The 16,508-nt window shown below is 41.8% G+C and overlaps 1 protein-coding gene across 32 annotated transcripts in view; it reads left to right on the forward strand.

The window, feature by feature from the left end:
- Nucleotides 1-16,508, forward strand: part of LOC123011861 (microtubule-actin cross-linking factor 1) — a 75,987-nt gene that overhangs the window by 48,022 nt on the left and 11,457 nt on the right. For 24 of the 32 annotated variants that reach the window (XR_006413165.1, XM_044409520.1, XM_044409526.1 and 21 more), the window contains 5 exons: nt 1,015-1,130; nt 1,184-10,130; nt 10,767-11,336; nt 11,387-11,758; nt 11,807-16,507. Coding sequence is in view for 31 of the 32 variants with exons in the window: in XM_044409520.1 (XP_044265455.1) it covers nt 1,015-1,130; nt 1,184-10,130; nt 10,767-11,336; nt 11,387-11,758; nt 11,807-16,507 (14,706 nt within the window). In the remaining variant the exon portion in view is untranslated. The remainder of the gene's footprint in view (nt 1-1,014; nt 1,131-1,183; nt 10,131-10,766; nt 11,337-11,386; nt 11,759-11,806; nt 16,508) is intronic. The other 8 variants (XM_044409543.1, XM_044409541.1, XM_044409542.1 and 5 more) reach the window with 2 other exon arrangements.

Here is a 16,508-nt window from a genome sequence, read left to right on the forward strand (position 1 = left end):
GGCATACTTGGATAATAATAAACCAATGAAATTAAATCTATTGTGGTTGCAGTTATTATACCCAATGACGTAAAAATAACAGGTTTTTCAATGTTATAGATCTTTAATTAAATTCAGTGAGTTTAGAAATTTACGTTCATTGCGTTGTAATTATAATTATCTATAAGGTTGCCCAAATTTTAATCTGGAAACAGTAAACATTTAAATTGAACCAATACAAAAATTAAAATTAATATTAAATGTCAAAGATCCCTGCCCAAAAATTTTGATCGCCAATTACAAAACAAGGATAGGAGGAGTTTATACAAATGACTTGGTGAATTCACTAATCACTGATACTGGCCCACCCATTGTAGGTAGGTACGACGTAATTGTGGTTTGTCGTTTGGTGGGTGGGATTTTTTTGTATAAAGTTATTTTTTGACGTTTCACTGTTTTCAGATTCTAGAAAACATTTTATAAATCTACCGATACGACAAATTTAAAACCAGGAATTGTGACTTAGTGGTTTACACATCTCTGCTATTGAGAGAAGCAGGAAAACGTTTTATAGTTTTTAAGGGCAATTACAAAGTTATAGAGAGAATAATTTTTTTTTACATTGGAAATAAGCATTTTTATTATTTTAAATACCACTTACCTCAAAAGTTATCTTTTGTCTTACATTGAATTGTCTGAATAATTAGTATGATCCTACACCTTTAGTGTGGGAAGGATTTTGCAAGTTTTTTGCGAAATATGTTATCTTGAAACTTATGTTTAACATTCCAACTAATTTAATTGTTATTTATGTGTATTTTTCCTCAATAAACACTTTTATTTGGCTCAAAACACATTTCTTTTACAACCAATGTCTAAAAATACTCTAAGTTGAGTGACTGCTATACAATCTTGTGTCGATTCCAACGCCTTTACAAATTTTGAATCAATCAATTCTCCTCAAAGAGCCACTTAACTAAATTCCTTAAGCACTACTAATACTTAAAATACCTAAACAAATTTCAATCTTTCCAGCGATTAGTCGAGCAAATGCAGCCTCGTCACTTCCGGACTTTCCGGTCGGAATTCCACATGAGCAGTGCCAGCGAGCAAACTGCAACGTACACCACCACCACTCACTTATCCACACAGTAAGATTTTTACTTTTGCTAGATTTACCACTTCTTGCCAATCTTTTTTGCAGGCACATTCATCAAAAACCAATTCGTACCGAAAACGGTACCACCGTTTCAATAACTACAGACACACTGAATCAACCTCTGAAGGACGAGATAGATAAAATATCAAACGGGCGTCCTCCTGACAAGTACACCACAAAGACTCAAATCATCCATGAGTCTCAAAATTGGGGTAAAAGCATGCATTTTACCGAGATCAAGTCACTCAAACGCGTACATAAAGTGCACGAAGGGATCGGGACTGAGAGCATTACCGATATTCCCGGGATTGTTAATCCTTACAACGGGGAACTGATCACAGTTCGGGAAGCAATCGCGGCTCGGATCCTCGACGGAAGGACCGGCAAAATCCTGATTTCACCCGACGGTACGCAAGTCAGTATTGAAGAAGCTCGGAAGCGGCAATTGATTGATCCGAAAATTGCCGAAGGTTTGATAAGTCCCTGTGGAATTATCGAAGATGGTCGAGAGTTGACACTGTTGGAAGCCATACAGGGGAAAATATATGAAGCGGAGCATGGATTTGTCGATTCCAGCGAAAAACGGATAAAGGTAACGCATTCGTCGACGATAAACCAAGCGATCGATGATGGGAAAGTTGATGTCAACACTGGGACGTTCAGACTCGAGTCGGGAGAGACGATGGATATCAAAGAAGCGTACAAAAGAGGCTATCTCTTGCAGCATACGGAAGTTAAATTGCAGACCGGAGCAATGGCGTTGTCTGATGCTATCACACAGGGATTGATCGATGACAGGACTGGCTGGATCGTCGATCGTAACTCTGGGAGCAAATACCAAATTGATGCCGCAGTTAAAACTAACGTGATCGATGGTGATATTCGCGAAATTGTCGACCCGCGAAGTGACGATAAGTTAACCGTGATTCAAGCGATCGAGCAAGGGTTAATTAACCCGAAAATCGGTAAATATGTGTATTTCCACGAGAAATTTTCATATCTAGAAGCTAAAAGACGTCAGTTGATCGTCAAACCGAAAACGCTCAAAGAAGTCGTCGATGATGGTTTGATGGACGATTCAGGTAAGATCCTTTCCCCGACTCACCAAACGCGACTGACGATCCTTGAAGCGGTTGCACGTGGTGTCCTAGACGTTGACACAATCAAATCAATCCTAGACTTTCAAAAGAACGACCTTGTAACACTCGGAGATGCACTTAAAGACGGCATCATAACTCCTGATGGTAAATTTCAAAATTCAGTCACTGGTGAAATCATAACCATCCAAGAGGCGGTTAGCCGAGGGTACATTATTTCAGTTGTTAAAAAAACAATTTTTGACGTTGATGCTTTCCAACCGCCTGACAAATCCGACCACATTAGCTACAACGCGGCAAACGCCAAAGGCTATATTAGTAAAAAGTCAAACGGCAGCCTTTTAGTCAACTCCAAGTCCGGAAAACTTATTCCATTTGTCGAGGGTGTCAAAACCGGTGAAGTTAAACCGGAAGTTTATGAAATGTTAACACGTAAAATCGGTATTTTTGAACAACAAAATGAATTAACAGTTCTCGAGGCTGTTTTCCGTGGCTACATTGATCCAAAAACAGGAAATTTGATTGATATTACCCGAAACGAAGTCGTTTATTTAAACGAAGCCATAGCTCAACATCTGATAACACCTGAAGGTGCCGCCATGTTGAATAGTCTCCTCAATTTGAACGTTTCGACACAAGTAACTCGGACATTGGTCCAGAGATACGTCACGGTCACTCAAAAGGACCTGAAACCTACGCAGTTAACCTATAGTGAAGCATTGAGACAAGGTTTGATCGATAACGAGAATCAGACCTTTAGGGACCCGGAGATGAATCAAGTAATTTCGATTGTTCAAGCGATCAGTGATGGCAAACTAGCCCCGGATGCGGAAAGCTCTAGTCAGGTTGTTAGTACTGGAGCTGTTCCTCGTAAATCGACAGTTGTTACAATTACAAGCAGAAAGGAAATTCCTGTTAAAAAACTCAATGTTCAAACTGCCACCACTGATCTCTTGGCCAGTGAACGAAGTCTTGGGGAAAAACAAGTATATGAGTTACCAACCGAAGGATGGGCACTACAAGACGCAATTAACCAAAAGTTGTTTGATCCGCTTACCGGTCTTTTTATTATTCCAGGGACAGATCGCTTGGCCAGTTTAAAAGAATGTATCACTCTTAAAATTATTAATCCTAGTTCGGCTGTAGTTATAGATCCGTCAAATCAACGTAGAGTTAGTCTAGTTAAAAGTTTAAGCAAAAAATTTTTAGATGACACTGGACATTACAATTTAGGTAGCCACAAAATTACAATGAAAGAAGCAATAAGCCAAGAATTGATTTTGTTTGAAAGCGAAATGGAAGTCGAGACTAACAGTCAGAGACTTTTACAAATTACCAAACTTGATGGTAGGCCTGACAAAATCGAGGTCTCGAACGTTGTAGATAATTATCCTCCAACATACACTGAGGTCAAAACTTCAGAAATAAAAGACACACTGCCAGTCGAGGTGGCACCTGGTATTATTTATGATCCGGCAAATGCCCTTGTTGTGTGTCCTCAGACAAAACAAGCCTCGTCTCTTCTAACCGCAATTCAAGAAAAAACCATTCCGGCAACCTCCATCACAGTAAAAGACCCACACACTGGTAAAGATTTGCCAATTGATGAGGCTATTAGACGCAATATTGTTGATAAAAATACCGGCGATTATACGAATAAATCGGGTCATAAGATAAGTTTAGGTGACGCTGCTAAATACGGTGTTATTGCAGTAGTGGGTGCACCGGTTGCTGCCACCTACCCTCTAGTCAAAGCAGTTAAAACATTTGTTGTTGATCCAAAAACGGGCAAAAACGTACCGGTTGATGAAGCTCTGCAACGGGGAGTTATCGACCAACATCAATACGGCAAACTGCAGTCGCAGGCTTTGGTCGAAAGTGAAAAAAGTGGGGCTTTTGATGATGAAGGGCCCTCCGAGGCTGAAAAAACCCGAGCTAGGATTACAGTAGAACCGACTTACAAAGTAACGATCGGGCGGGTGCAATCGTTGAGTCCTGACCGCGATGCCAAGAAGGTCGTTCTTCAGAAACTGCGTAGAAAGGTTGTGAAACCCAAAGATGCAGTTGAGAAAGGCATAATTGATGAAGACACTGCAGAGTTATTGGCTAAGAAGGAGACGTTTATGTCACCGAGTGGTGATAGTCTTACTTTACAGGAAGCTCTCGACTCGAAAAATGTCGACGGGGATAAAGGAAAAATCATTGATCCTCAACGAGGAGACGAATTGACCATCAACGAAGCTATAGCTCGTGGTATTTTAGACCCCGATGGTACTAACCAGTTGTTGGTACCTCTGAATCGTAGCTTATCTATTCCGGAGTTATTTTATCAAGGCCTTATAGACCCCGACAGCCAAAAGGTTGTGCATCCAGAAACTGGTGCTCATTTAAGTATTAGAGAAGCAATCGTCTGTGATATCGTAGATCCGTTAAGTACTCTAACCGAGAAAACTGGTGCTAAAATCACTTTAGAGCAAGCTATAGAAACTGGTGTTGTTAACGATGCGAAATCAACGGTTAGGACGCGTAAAGGTAGTGTAGATTTACAAGAGGCTGTTAACGATAAAGTATTTGATAATAGTGTGCCTTCTGGTCCCGAAAAGTTGCCGATGGCCGGTATGACGTTTCCTGTAGCTGTAAAACGCGGTTTAGTTGATCCAAATAAGAAGGAAATTGTCCATCCGATTACGAAAGAACGTATTCCGATAAAAAACGCCATTGATGATGAGTTTATAATGTCGGTGCCTTTCCCTACTAGTTCCGAATTCATCAAAGTTGAGGATGCGCTAGAATGCAAGTTGATTGATCTAAAAACTGGTACTTTCAAAGATCCTAAAAGTGGAGAAGTGTTTCCAGTTGCGGAAGCGGTAGAAAAAGGGCTTTTAGTTATTAAGGATAACTCTATGGGTATTAGTTCACAACCAGTAACCACTGTTACGGAAACAGTCAATACAATTCATACAGTTACAACGCGCACAATTGAACTGTTATCCGGTTACGCTCTTGTGAGTGCAAGGGAAGTCTTGAATACGAAAACTGGCGAAATAATATTATTTGAGGAAGCGCGTAAGCGAGGCATAATAACAAATGATGGAGAGACGAAAAACACTACGACAGTGAAAGACGTAATATCGTTTTCGGATGCTTTGCATCGAGGTTTGGTTGATATGCATGCAGGTACTTTTATTGATCCTCAATCAGGAGAGAAAATATTAGTTAAAGAGGCTCTTCAGGAGGGTAAACTTTTGGCCACGTCTGTTGAAGATACTTCTACTTTTAAAACAACGGAAATGAACATTGCGGAAGCGTTTGATACTATTTACGATGAGAAATCGGCTAAATTTTATGATCCGAACAATCCTCAAAAGAGTCTGACTTTTGAAGAAGCTATTAAGAAAGAGATCATTGACCCAAATTCGGTTGTGTATGATGTTACGTCACAAAAACCTATTACTGTGGAACAGGCTGTAGAGAAAGGGTTGATCGATCCTAAAACCGGCAAAGTGCGCGATCAAAAGTCTGGCAAAAGTATTGATTTTAAGGAAGCAACGAAAAAAGGGTTAATTGCGGTGTTGGGTGGGTTGGCTATGCCAGTCGTGGCTCCAGTTTTGGCCGGGGCTGCCGCCGTGAAAGCCGTTAAAAAGTATACCGATGAAAAGAAGGCTAAAAAGGAACCTGTAATACAAAACGTGGAAACTACAAAGGAGGAAGAACCTCCGAGACAAAAAGTTGAGATTACCATTATCAAAAAGGTCGACGAGGAAGAAGTAAAGACGAAAAAGTCGGTCATTGAAGATCAACTCGAAGAAGTTGAGGAGATCAGATTGAGGTTACCTTTGAGTGAGGCGATTGAGGAAGGAAGAATAGTGCCTGACAAGTGTCGAGTTATACACAACGATAAACAATTGCCTTATAGTGTGGAGGAGGGTCTAAAGTTGAATAAATTGTACCCTGGTGATATTGTTCAAATTGTTAATAAACATTTAGTTATTTTTATCGAATCTAGTGTTTCTATTTTTATTATCTCTAAAGACATAACCCCTCAAAAGTTGGCGGACTTGGGGTATTACGATCTGAAATCGCGACGGTTTATTGACCCACACACCGGCGAACCTATCACATTTGAAGCTTTTCTGTACGAATTAGACCTTTTCAACCCTGACACTATCTTAGTCAAAGATTTGACAAGCAAACCTCCTGTTTATGTTACTCTAGACGAAGCTTTAAATCGACCTTTGATTGACAAAAATACCGGTTATATGGTAGATCCTAAAACCGGCAAAAGGGTACCATTCTTTGAAGCAGTGAAACTGAGATGGATTATTGACATTAAAGACCAGCCAAAACAGAAATACCAACCTCTGACACTTGAGGAAATCGCCGAGACTGACAAGTTCGACCCAGTGAAGGTCGAGGTCAAATCAGACAATCAAATAATGCCGCTTAGCAAAGCCTTAACATCGAATATCATCGATCCCAAGTCTGTGACGATCCGTGATGAGAAAAACATGCAACTTGTGCCATACTACGAAGCGATCGATCGTAGTATCGTCGATCCTCAACGAGCTCTAGTCCTCAATACTGCCACTCAAAAAACTATGACTTTTTCTGAAGCGTTTCTGCACGGCTTTATACGAGCTTTGCCACGACCTATAACCCTGGAAGCAGTGATTTATAAAGGTCTGTATGATCCTCAAACAGCTATGATCACTGATCCAATCACTAAACAATCACTAATAGTCGCTGAAGCTGTCGATCGGCAAATCGTAGATGATAAATTAAGCGAAGTTAAAGACACAAAACGTGGAATTTTTGTACCTCTCGACGAAGCACTTAAACTAAGTCTTGTGCAAGATGGTCGTCTAAAAGACACTAAGACTGACCAGTTGATATCATTAAATATCGCACTAGACCAACAATTAATTCGTAGTAAACCTATAGTGTTTAATTTGCTTCAAGCACTTTTATCGAATTATTACTTACCAAAATCAGGCGCCATTTTGAATCCACTTACAGGTGAACAAATTACTTTACAGAAAGCGATAGAGTATAAACTAGTTGATCCAGTGACCACTCGAATCAAGGATAATAAACGCGGGAGGATCGTTGAGTTAAAAGAAGCAATTAAAATAAATTTAGTCGATCCTGAAAAAGGCATTCTTACCGAACCTGCCTTGCCTCTCGACCAAGCATATCTCAAAGGTTATATCCTCAGTACCGTCTTACCTTGGTCGTTACAAGAAACTCTAGCGCAGAAAGTTTACAATCCGAAAACCGGTCAATTTACTGTAAATAATGCTAATGTGACACTAGTACAAGCCATCGAAGGCGGAATTGTTAACCCTGATGTCCTTACAGTTAAAGACCCGCGTTCTGGTGACATAATCACACTTAATGATGCAATAAGTTTACGAATTATAGACCCGGTCAAAGGTCAAGCTTACGATCCTTTGACCAGTACTGAAATGAATTTTTACGATGCGCAAGATCGTGGTTTGATTGTACCGTATAAAAGTCAGATAACCTTACCTGAAGCTGTCTTTAAAGGTTTTTATGATCCAACCACTGGCAAGTTTATCAATCCGAAGAGTAAAGAGCGGTTAAGGGCGGAAAGTGCTATCAATCGAGGCTACGTCGATACTTCCTCGACCCTTGTAACAATAGATGAAGAGTTGGTAACTTTTGAACAGGCTGTGGTGGAGGGTTACATTGATACGGTCGAGGGAGTAGTAATTAGCTCTCGTCATGAACCAATAGACTTTAACGAGGCTTTCGAGCGCGGATTATTGGTCGAAGTCGGTCCTCCGATTCCTCTAAGTGAAGCTATTGCCAAAGGATTATACGACGAAGAATCTCAACTATTCCTCGACCCTCAAACTGGCAATTACGTAACTCTTATTGAAGCTATCGAAATTAATTTAATTGACGCGGAGTCCGTTAGTATTAAAGATACTCGGGTGGGCGTTTGGCGTAAAATACCTCTGATTGATGCTATACATAACGGTTTCGTTGATGGTAACACCGGTAACGTTAGAGACTTCTCCCAAGACGAAAGTTGCGAAGTTCCATTACAGAAAGCATTCCATTTGGGGATTTTGGTTGATAATAAAGCCGCGGTTTCTTTACAGCGAGCTATCCATCAAGGGTTATATCACGAAGCGACCGGTAAAATCATAGACCCGCATACCGACCGGAAGATAACCTTACACGAAGCCATCCGAAAATTTATAATAAATCCTTTACTACCTGTATATTTTGATAAGAAACGCGGGAAATTGGTTAATTTAACTGACACTTGCCGGTTGGGGATTATAGATAAGCGCAACGGCACATTTAAAGATCCTTATACTGAGGAAACAATGAAACTGACTGAAGCACTAGACCAAGGCTTGATTGTAGATATAGAGACGGCTAATTTCGGTCTCTATGAAGCTATTGATTTCGGTTTATACGACCCAGACGATGGTATGTTTGTCCATCCTTCGACCGGTCGTAAATTCACTCTCAAAGACGCTTGTAATAACGAATTAATTAATCCGGAAACGTCTCTAGTCAAAAATAGTAAACAAAACAAATACATTTTCCTGCCTGAAGCAATCGAAAAACAATTAGTCGAAGCAGAATTAGGTAAGTTTGTTTTGCCGAACGGTAATTCGATTAGTTTGTTTGAAGCTAAGCGGAAAGGTTTGATCGTAACAGTTAAACGTAACTTGACGTTGGAGGAAGCAATTCGGAATGGCTTGTATCGTCCAGACTCTGGCAAATTTGCAGATCCTATAAATGGTGAGTTTTATGACTTGTCGCAGGCGCTAGCCAATAATTTTATTGATCCCACGACTACTGCTTTCAAAGATCCGTTTAATGGTACTATTAAATCTTTACCATTGGCCATCCAAGATGGTAAAATTGATACTGATAAAGGTCGCGTTCTTGATACTAAATCGAAACAGACGTACAATTTCGACGTGGCGTTAGATAAGGGTCTTTTGGTAACACTTGATAAACCATTAGTTGAAGAACTGATGCAAAAGGCAGTCACAGATTCAATTAAAGCGTCGAAAACTACTCGCGAATGCTCTCTTGAAGCTGCTATCAAATTCGAATTAATTGAACCGAACCGAGCGGTAGTTAAAGATTTACAAACCGGTCGTTTTAAAACTGTTCAAGACGCAATTGATGCTAAACTTTTGGACATCAACAAATTGATTACTTTTGAACCCCAAAAAGATAAAGTCAAGTCGCGCATTGTCACTTATGACCAAACCACTCCTATTTACCTTGACGAACCTTTAACCTTCCTCCAAGCAATCGAATCGAACCATCTCGACGTCACTACAGGCAAATTTACCGATCCTCAGACCAAAGAAGTCCTGTCACTGAAAGACTCCCTCAGTTTGGGTTTTATAGACCCCGACACGGCTTTAATTAAAGACGGTAATAAGAAAAAGTTGATTAAGCTTCCCGAAGGCTTCAGGAAAGGCCTGATCGATGCCGACAAAGGCAACGTCCTTGATAGCTCCACTTCGAAACTGTACCCTCTCCCGACTGCAATCGATAACGGATTATTGATAACACCATCGCGGAGTTTTACCTTGATTGAAGCTCTGATTTACGGTTTGTACAATCCGACGACTGGAAGATTTACTTGCCCCTTTACTACAACGTCAATTATCGATCGCAAGCGATTAACTCTCACTGAAGCAATCGCGGATAATCTCATAGATCCATCTAGTACTGTAGTGAAAGATCCAGAGAGTGGTGGCGTCGTGCCGCTTCTGCACGCTATTGACTTAAAGATCGTAAATGCCGTTGATGGTAGGATACGAGATGACGATAAAGACATCGACTTTATTAAAGGACATGAAAAGGGTTTGATATTGCCTGCAGAACAAAGGGTGAGTCTTACCGGCTCTAACTGGAATCCGTGTTGCTTCGCACGGATTTTGCTTATGGTGATGTTGCTTGAAGTAGCTTGAAAATCATGCTTAAATTTTTGTTCCCTTGTAATTGTCGCATCATGAAACAGAACTAAATGAAATTTTTTGCAGCTTGTTTGGTGGTACTCTGTTCGTGCATTACAAGGCATTTAAGACGAGCCTCTAATGCATATTAGTCCCGACCATTTAACCCATCATTCTTTAGACGACTCTCGGGTAGTCTAAAGAATAACGAATGACTACAACTTTCACCATCATCGACACGTTCTAATATCATAAACTAGGCGAAGCCGAGCTTTAGCCTTTACTACCATCTAATACCAATTGTGGGTTTTCCCAACCCAACAACACGTTATTACTGTTATTTTGTTTAAATTGATTTGATTTCAGGTTTGATTTTTTTTTATTTCATATAGGTAACATTTTTTTTTCTGAATTTACACTAACATACCATTTGTGTGTGCGCTTGTATGCATGTGTTAGGTTTAGGGACTTTTAGCTTGCAGAATGCTCAATTCACGCAAATTGTGATTGTCTTACCGATAGATTAGGCCAAATCTTAATTCTTCGGTTTCTAATTCGAGATCATTACAGCAAGCGGTCGAAGAAAAGTACAAACTGTGCGACGAAACTCTATCAAAACTTCTGCAATGGATCGGAGACGTTGAAGATAAAATTGCATCACAGGACGTTATTCACGAAATTGAGGAAGATTTGCGTAACAAAATTAATACAATGAAGCAAATTAGGGATGATTTAGACCAGCATTCGAGTCAGGTCGCACATTGTGGCGACCAAGTAAGACAGTTAGTGTTAACAGCGGGTGATGTTCTGTCAAAGAGTGAGGTTTCGACTCTTGAAAAGAATGGTCGCAATTTGAAAACACGGTATGATAAAGCCGTTGATCGCACTGAGCGTCTCTTGAGGAAACTCCTCTCAGCCAAAGACGAACTCACTAAACTCAAAGGAGAACTCAATATTTTCTCCGATTGGTTAGGTAAGGCTAGGAGGATACTCGAAGACAAAGAACGCGCTTTGAGCGACTTGCAAAGGCTCGATTCAAGTACAGATAGTACTAAAGAGTTTGTCAGCGATGTCATCGCCCATCAGGGTGATCTCCGCTTTATTAATATGTCGGCACAGAAATTCTTCGACGAAAGCAAGGTAAGTCGAACCTTTACCTAATCGCGTTGTTTTATATTCAACCCACTTAGGAATATTTGGCTCTTCTTAACGATTTCCGTACTTCCCTCCCGTCACGTTTACACCACATTGAGCCAATAGCCTCTCAAGATTCGCCTGTACGTACCGAGGTTTCCCTCGTGGGTCAACAATACCGCGATCTTTTGAATCGCGCTAATAACCTCTCTGATCGGCTTTCGGGTGTAGGGGGGCGCCAACGTGAGTATAGCGATGCCGTAGACAAAGCTAGGCAATGGCTCCGCGAGGCCGAGCCACGAGCTATCAAAATCTTGGACGAATCAATCGGTGGAGACCCTAAAGCTGTCGAAGAACAACTACACCGAGCTAAAGCTCTTAATAACGAGTTTGTGGCTAATGGACGCTTAATTGATAACGCGAAGCAGGTAAGTCGAGTTAGATTTAGTAGTATTTGTCTGATTAGTTGATTAAAGGTCACCGATGCGCTCCTTAACTCCCTCCAAGGTCAGATTTCACCGGCTGAGATGTCGCGGTTAGAGCAACCTGTCATTGAACTTGCTCAAAAGTACAATCAGTTGAGTAACGCACTTGCTGACCGGTGCCAAGAGCTCGACACCGCACTTGTTCAGTCGCAAGGAGTCCAAGACGCGCTTGATGGTATAATGAATTGGTTGAACACGGCTGAAAGTCAGTTTAAGTCGATGCAAAGACCGGCGTCGTTGATTAAAGAACGTCTAGACGAGCAGTTGCGCGAACATCGTGTCTTCCAATCCGACATAGACACTCATATCTCCTCAATTGATTCAGTTTACTTATCTGCAAATGAATTAATCGCTTCGTCAAGCAACGCTCGCGTTGCCAAAAAGATCGAAACTAAACTAAACGACGTTAAGGCCCGATTTGAGAAACTGTTTGATAGGGCGCAAAAACGAGGCGAATTTCTTGAGGAAGTTAACAAGGGATTGACTACGTTCTTGGCAGGAGCTTCGCAATTCGAGCAATGGCATGCCAGTATTATCGAAATAATTGAATCGCGTGAGTTTGCCAAACTATCAATTGAGGAGTATGCTGTTCGTATGCAAGAGATTGCAACTAATAGGGATGATAAACGTTCACTTTTCGAAGAGGTTATCAAGTGTGGTAAAGATTTATTGAATAAACGGGACACAACGGACACTGCCAATGTCCGTGATCGGGTCAAGTCGATGGAGAATCAATGGCGCGAACTTGGTAGTCTTTTAGATGAGAAGCAGAAATTGTCGAAACAGAGAGCTGAACAATTGAATGCATATGAAGCGTTGAGACAGCAAGTGTGTGATTGGTTGAGTCGATTTGAGGCACGAATAGCACGGCTTGAGGTCGTAGCCATTGATATAGAAATTTTAAAGAAGCAAAATGAAGAACTCAAGCCGATTACAAAGGAATATAAAGACTACTCGTCTACTATTGATAAAGTCAACGACATCGGAACGGCTTATGATAATTTGGTCCGAGGTGACCGACCTGAATCTCCTTCAAAACGCCGAAATCAGGTGTATAGTCCTACTAAACGCACTTACAGACCGACACAAGACACCCGCTCACCATCACCGAGCAAAGGGTTGAGTCCTTTATCACCAGGAGGTTCAAGTGGTTTTTCGTCACGCCGATCAAGTCAAGATGGTTTTCATCTCGAGGAGTTATCTCCAGTTCAACAACAGTTATCTGAAATAAATCATCGGTATTCTCTTCTTGGAGTCAAAATCAACGACCGGCAATCAGAAATCGATTCCATTAGAGATGAAGTTAAGAAACATTTAGATAGTCTTAAGACACTTAGTGCTTTCTTGGATAAAGTCCAACGACAGTTACCGAAAGACATAGTCCCGGCTTCTAAAGATGAAGCCGACAAACTAAACCGACAAATCAAACAAGCTTTGGAGGAGATGTACGAGAAACAGTCACTCCTCGACTCGACCAAGAGCCAAGTCAAAGACTTACTCAGACGCAAACCGGGCGCCCTCGGTGCCGATAACCTCAACGACGAACTCGAAGATGTCGTTTCGCATTGGAAGAGTGTGAGCGACCATCTCAAAAACAGAATTAAGTTTATGGAAGATATGAAAGAGTTCCACGACACTCATGACTCGCTTTCTTCCTGGTTGTCGGCTAAAGATCGCATGTTGACAGTATTGGGGCCCATTTCGAGTGATTCCCGTATGGTACAATCGCAAGTTCAGCAAGTCCAAGTCTTGCGAGAAGAGTTCCGCACCCAGCAACCTCAACTCCAACACTTGATTGATGTGGGTGATTCAGTTTTGTCCTATCTAGACCCACGGTCTCCCGACGGTCAAAAAGTCAATAACAAATTAGCAAATATCCAGCAACGGTGGGCTGATCTTTTGAGCAAGTTGGAGGAAAGGGCAGATTCGTTAGGAGCCGCGGCGGATACCAGTCGCGAGTTTGATGCGCAATTGACCCGTTTGAGGGACGCATTGCAAGGAATTTCGGATAATTTGGACGAACTTCCTCTTGACAAAGATCCAGAAGAACAATTGAGAAAAGTAGAAAATTTAGAAAGACAATTGGAAGGTCAGAGACCACTTTTGACTGATTTGGAGGCCGCAGGTGCTCAACTTTGCGATGTGTTGAGTGATCCAGCATCAAGGGCTGATATTCAAGCCAAATTGGCATCAATTGGGAGACAATATAACGCCCTACAGAAAAAACTCGATCACAAGAAAGCTGAAATTGAAGGATCATTACGTGATGGACGCCAGTTTGAAGCCTCCTGTGCGAAGACACTTGGATGGCTTTCGGACGAGTTAGGATCACTGTCTGAAAAACTGCTAATTTCGGCTATAAGAGACGTTTTGGAACAACAATTAGCTCACCACGAGCCTATTTACAGAGATGTCCTTGCCAGAGAACATGAAGTTATAATGTTGTTGAACAAAGGCCGCGACATGCTCGCTAGAAACAACCGAAATGATTCAAGGTCACTCCAGCGTGATTTGGATAAGATTCAGCAGCAGTGGGAGAAGCTACGCAAGGAAACCGTTGATCGTCAAACAAGACTTCAGACTTGCAAAGAACATTGTCGCAAGTATTACAAAGTTTTGGAAAGCTTCTTGCCGTGGTTGAGACAAGCCGAAGATAAATTAGACACTTTGAGACCTTCATCGTTCCAAAGGAAACACATCGAGAAACAACTGAAGGAATTGCAAGCCTTCCGGAACGAAGTTTGGAAAAAGTCGGGCGAATACGAAAATACGCGAACCCTTGGCGATACGTTCGTCTCGGCCTGTGATGTCGATAAAGAAGTAGTTAAGAACGAACTAAACGACTTGAAGGAACGTTGGGATAAACTCAACAACGACTTGATTGAGCGTACGCAAGCTCTTGAAGATCAATCCCGCAAACTTGTCGACTTTAACGAGAATGTTCGTGAGTTACAACATGGAGTAGAACGTTGTGAAGATAAACTCGCTTCTCACGATGCTCTTGGAGGCGCTGCTCGTGACCCAAAACTGCTTGAACGCATCAAAGCTCTTCGTGAAGAAACCGCGAAATTGCGAAAACCACTCCAAACAGTCAAACAGCAAGCCCAAGACTTGGCAAGTGAAGCGGCTCAGAACGGGATAGACGCCCATCACCTTGAAGACGAAGTAGACAGTCTTGGTGATCGTATTGACGAGCTTGCAGGCAAATTGGATGATCGATGTTCCGAATTACAATCGGCTGCGACTGCAGTGACGCAATTTAACGATCAAGTTAAAGGTTTGTCTCATGACTTGACAGCGCTTGAAACTGAATTAGATGAGATGAAACCTCCTGGGAGAGACTTGAAGACAGTACGCGGACAAATCGATGATATCGGCCGATTTTTGATCAAGATTAATAAAGCTACGGATGATGTGAATGACGCTATAGCGGCCGGTGAGCGGTTGGTGGATAGCGGTTTTGCTCCAGATACCGCACAAACGCGACAACAAGTTGAAACTTTAAGGAAACAATTGGGAAAACTTGACGACAGGGCTAGGAGTCGCGAGCAAAGTCTCGAGGACATTCACAAGAAACTCGAACAGTTCTATTTGTCGCACGCTAATGTTTTGGATGATATTCACGACGCGTCTGAGCAATTGAGGAAACTAAAAGCTGTGGGGTCGGAAGTTGACAGTATAAGAGCCCAGCAACAAGATTTCAAGAAGTTTAGGGCCAAGACGGTCGAACCAGTAGCCAAAGCCGTGGAGAACTGTAATCGTGTAGGTCAAGGCTTGATCCAATCGGCCGCTTCTGGTGTCAATACTGCAATTTTAGAGAAAGATTTGGAAAAGATGAACGAACATTGGAACGATTTGAAAGAACGGCTTAACGATCGGGAACGACGCCTGGATGTGGCGTTACTACAATCGGGCAAGTTCCAAGAAGCTTTGGATGGTTTAGCCAAATGGTTAACCGACACTGAGGAACTTGTCGCTAATCAAAAACCACCATCTGCCGACTATAAAGTCGTCAAAGCCCAATTACAGGAACAAAAGTTTCTCAAAAAGATGCTCCTCGACCGGCAAAACTCCATGTCTTCTCTATTTTCTATGGGGAATGAAATTGCCAAAGAAGCAGAACCGGCGGAACGCAAAGCGATTGAAAAACAACTTAAGAATTTGATGGGACGTTTTGACGCTTTGACTGAAAGTGCCCAACAACGCACACTCGACCTTGAACAAGCAATGAAAGTCGCTAAAGAATTCCAAGACAAATTGATCCCGTTACAGGATTGGCTGGATCGTAGCGAAAAGAAAGTCAAAGACATGGAAATCATCCCCACCGACGAGGAAAAGATCCAACAAAAGATTCGCGAACATGGGGCTTTACATAACGACATTTTGGACAAGAAACCCGATTTTAGAGAATTGACAGATATTGCGTCGAACTTGATGAGTTTAGTGGGCGAAGACGAAGCTGCAACACTTGCCGATAAGTTACAAGAAGTTACCGACCGATATGGCAATCTCGTCGACGCCAGTGAAAGGATTGGGCAACTGTTAACCGACTCTAGGCAAGGTTTGCGACACTTAGTGTTAACTTACCAAGATTTGGCTGCGTGGATGGACAGCATGGAACACAGATTAGGTCGTTTCAAGGTTTTGGCTGTTCATACCGACAAGCTTCTCGAACAGATGGACGACCTAACTG

The sequence above is a fragment of the Tribolium madens genome, unplaced genomic scaffold (assembly GCF_015345945.1).
Source record: "Tribolium madens isolate multiple individuals breed KSU strain unplaced genomic scaffold, Tmad_KSU_1.1 Scaffold_91;HRSCAF=231;Tcas5.2_LG7, whole genome shotgun sequence".
NCBI classification, from domain to species: domain Eukaryota; kingdom Metazoa; phylum Arthropoda; class Insecta; order Coleoptera; family Tenebrionidae; genus Tribolium; species Tribolium madens.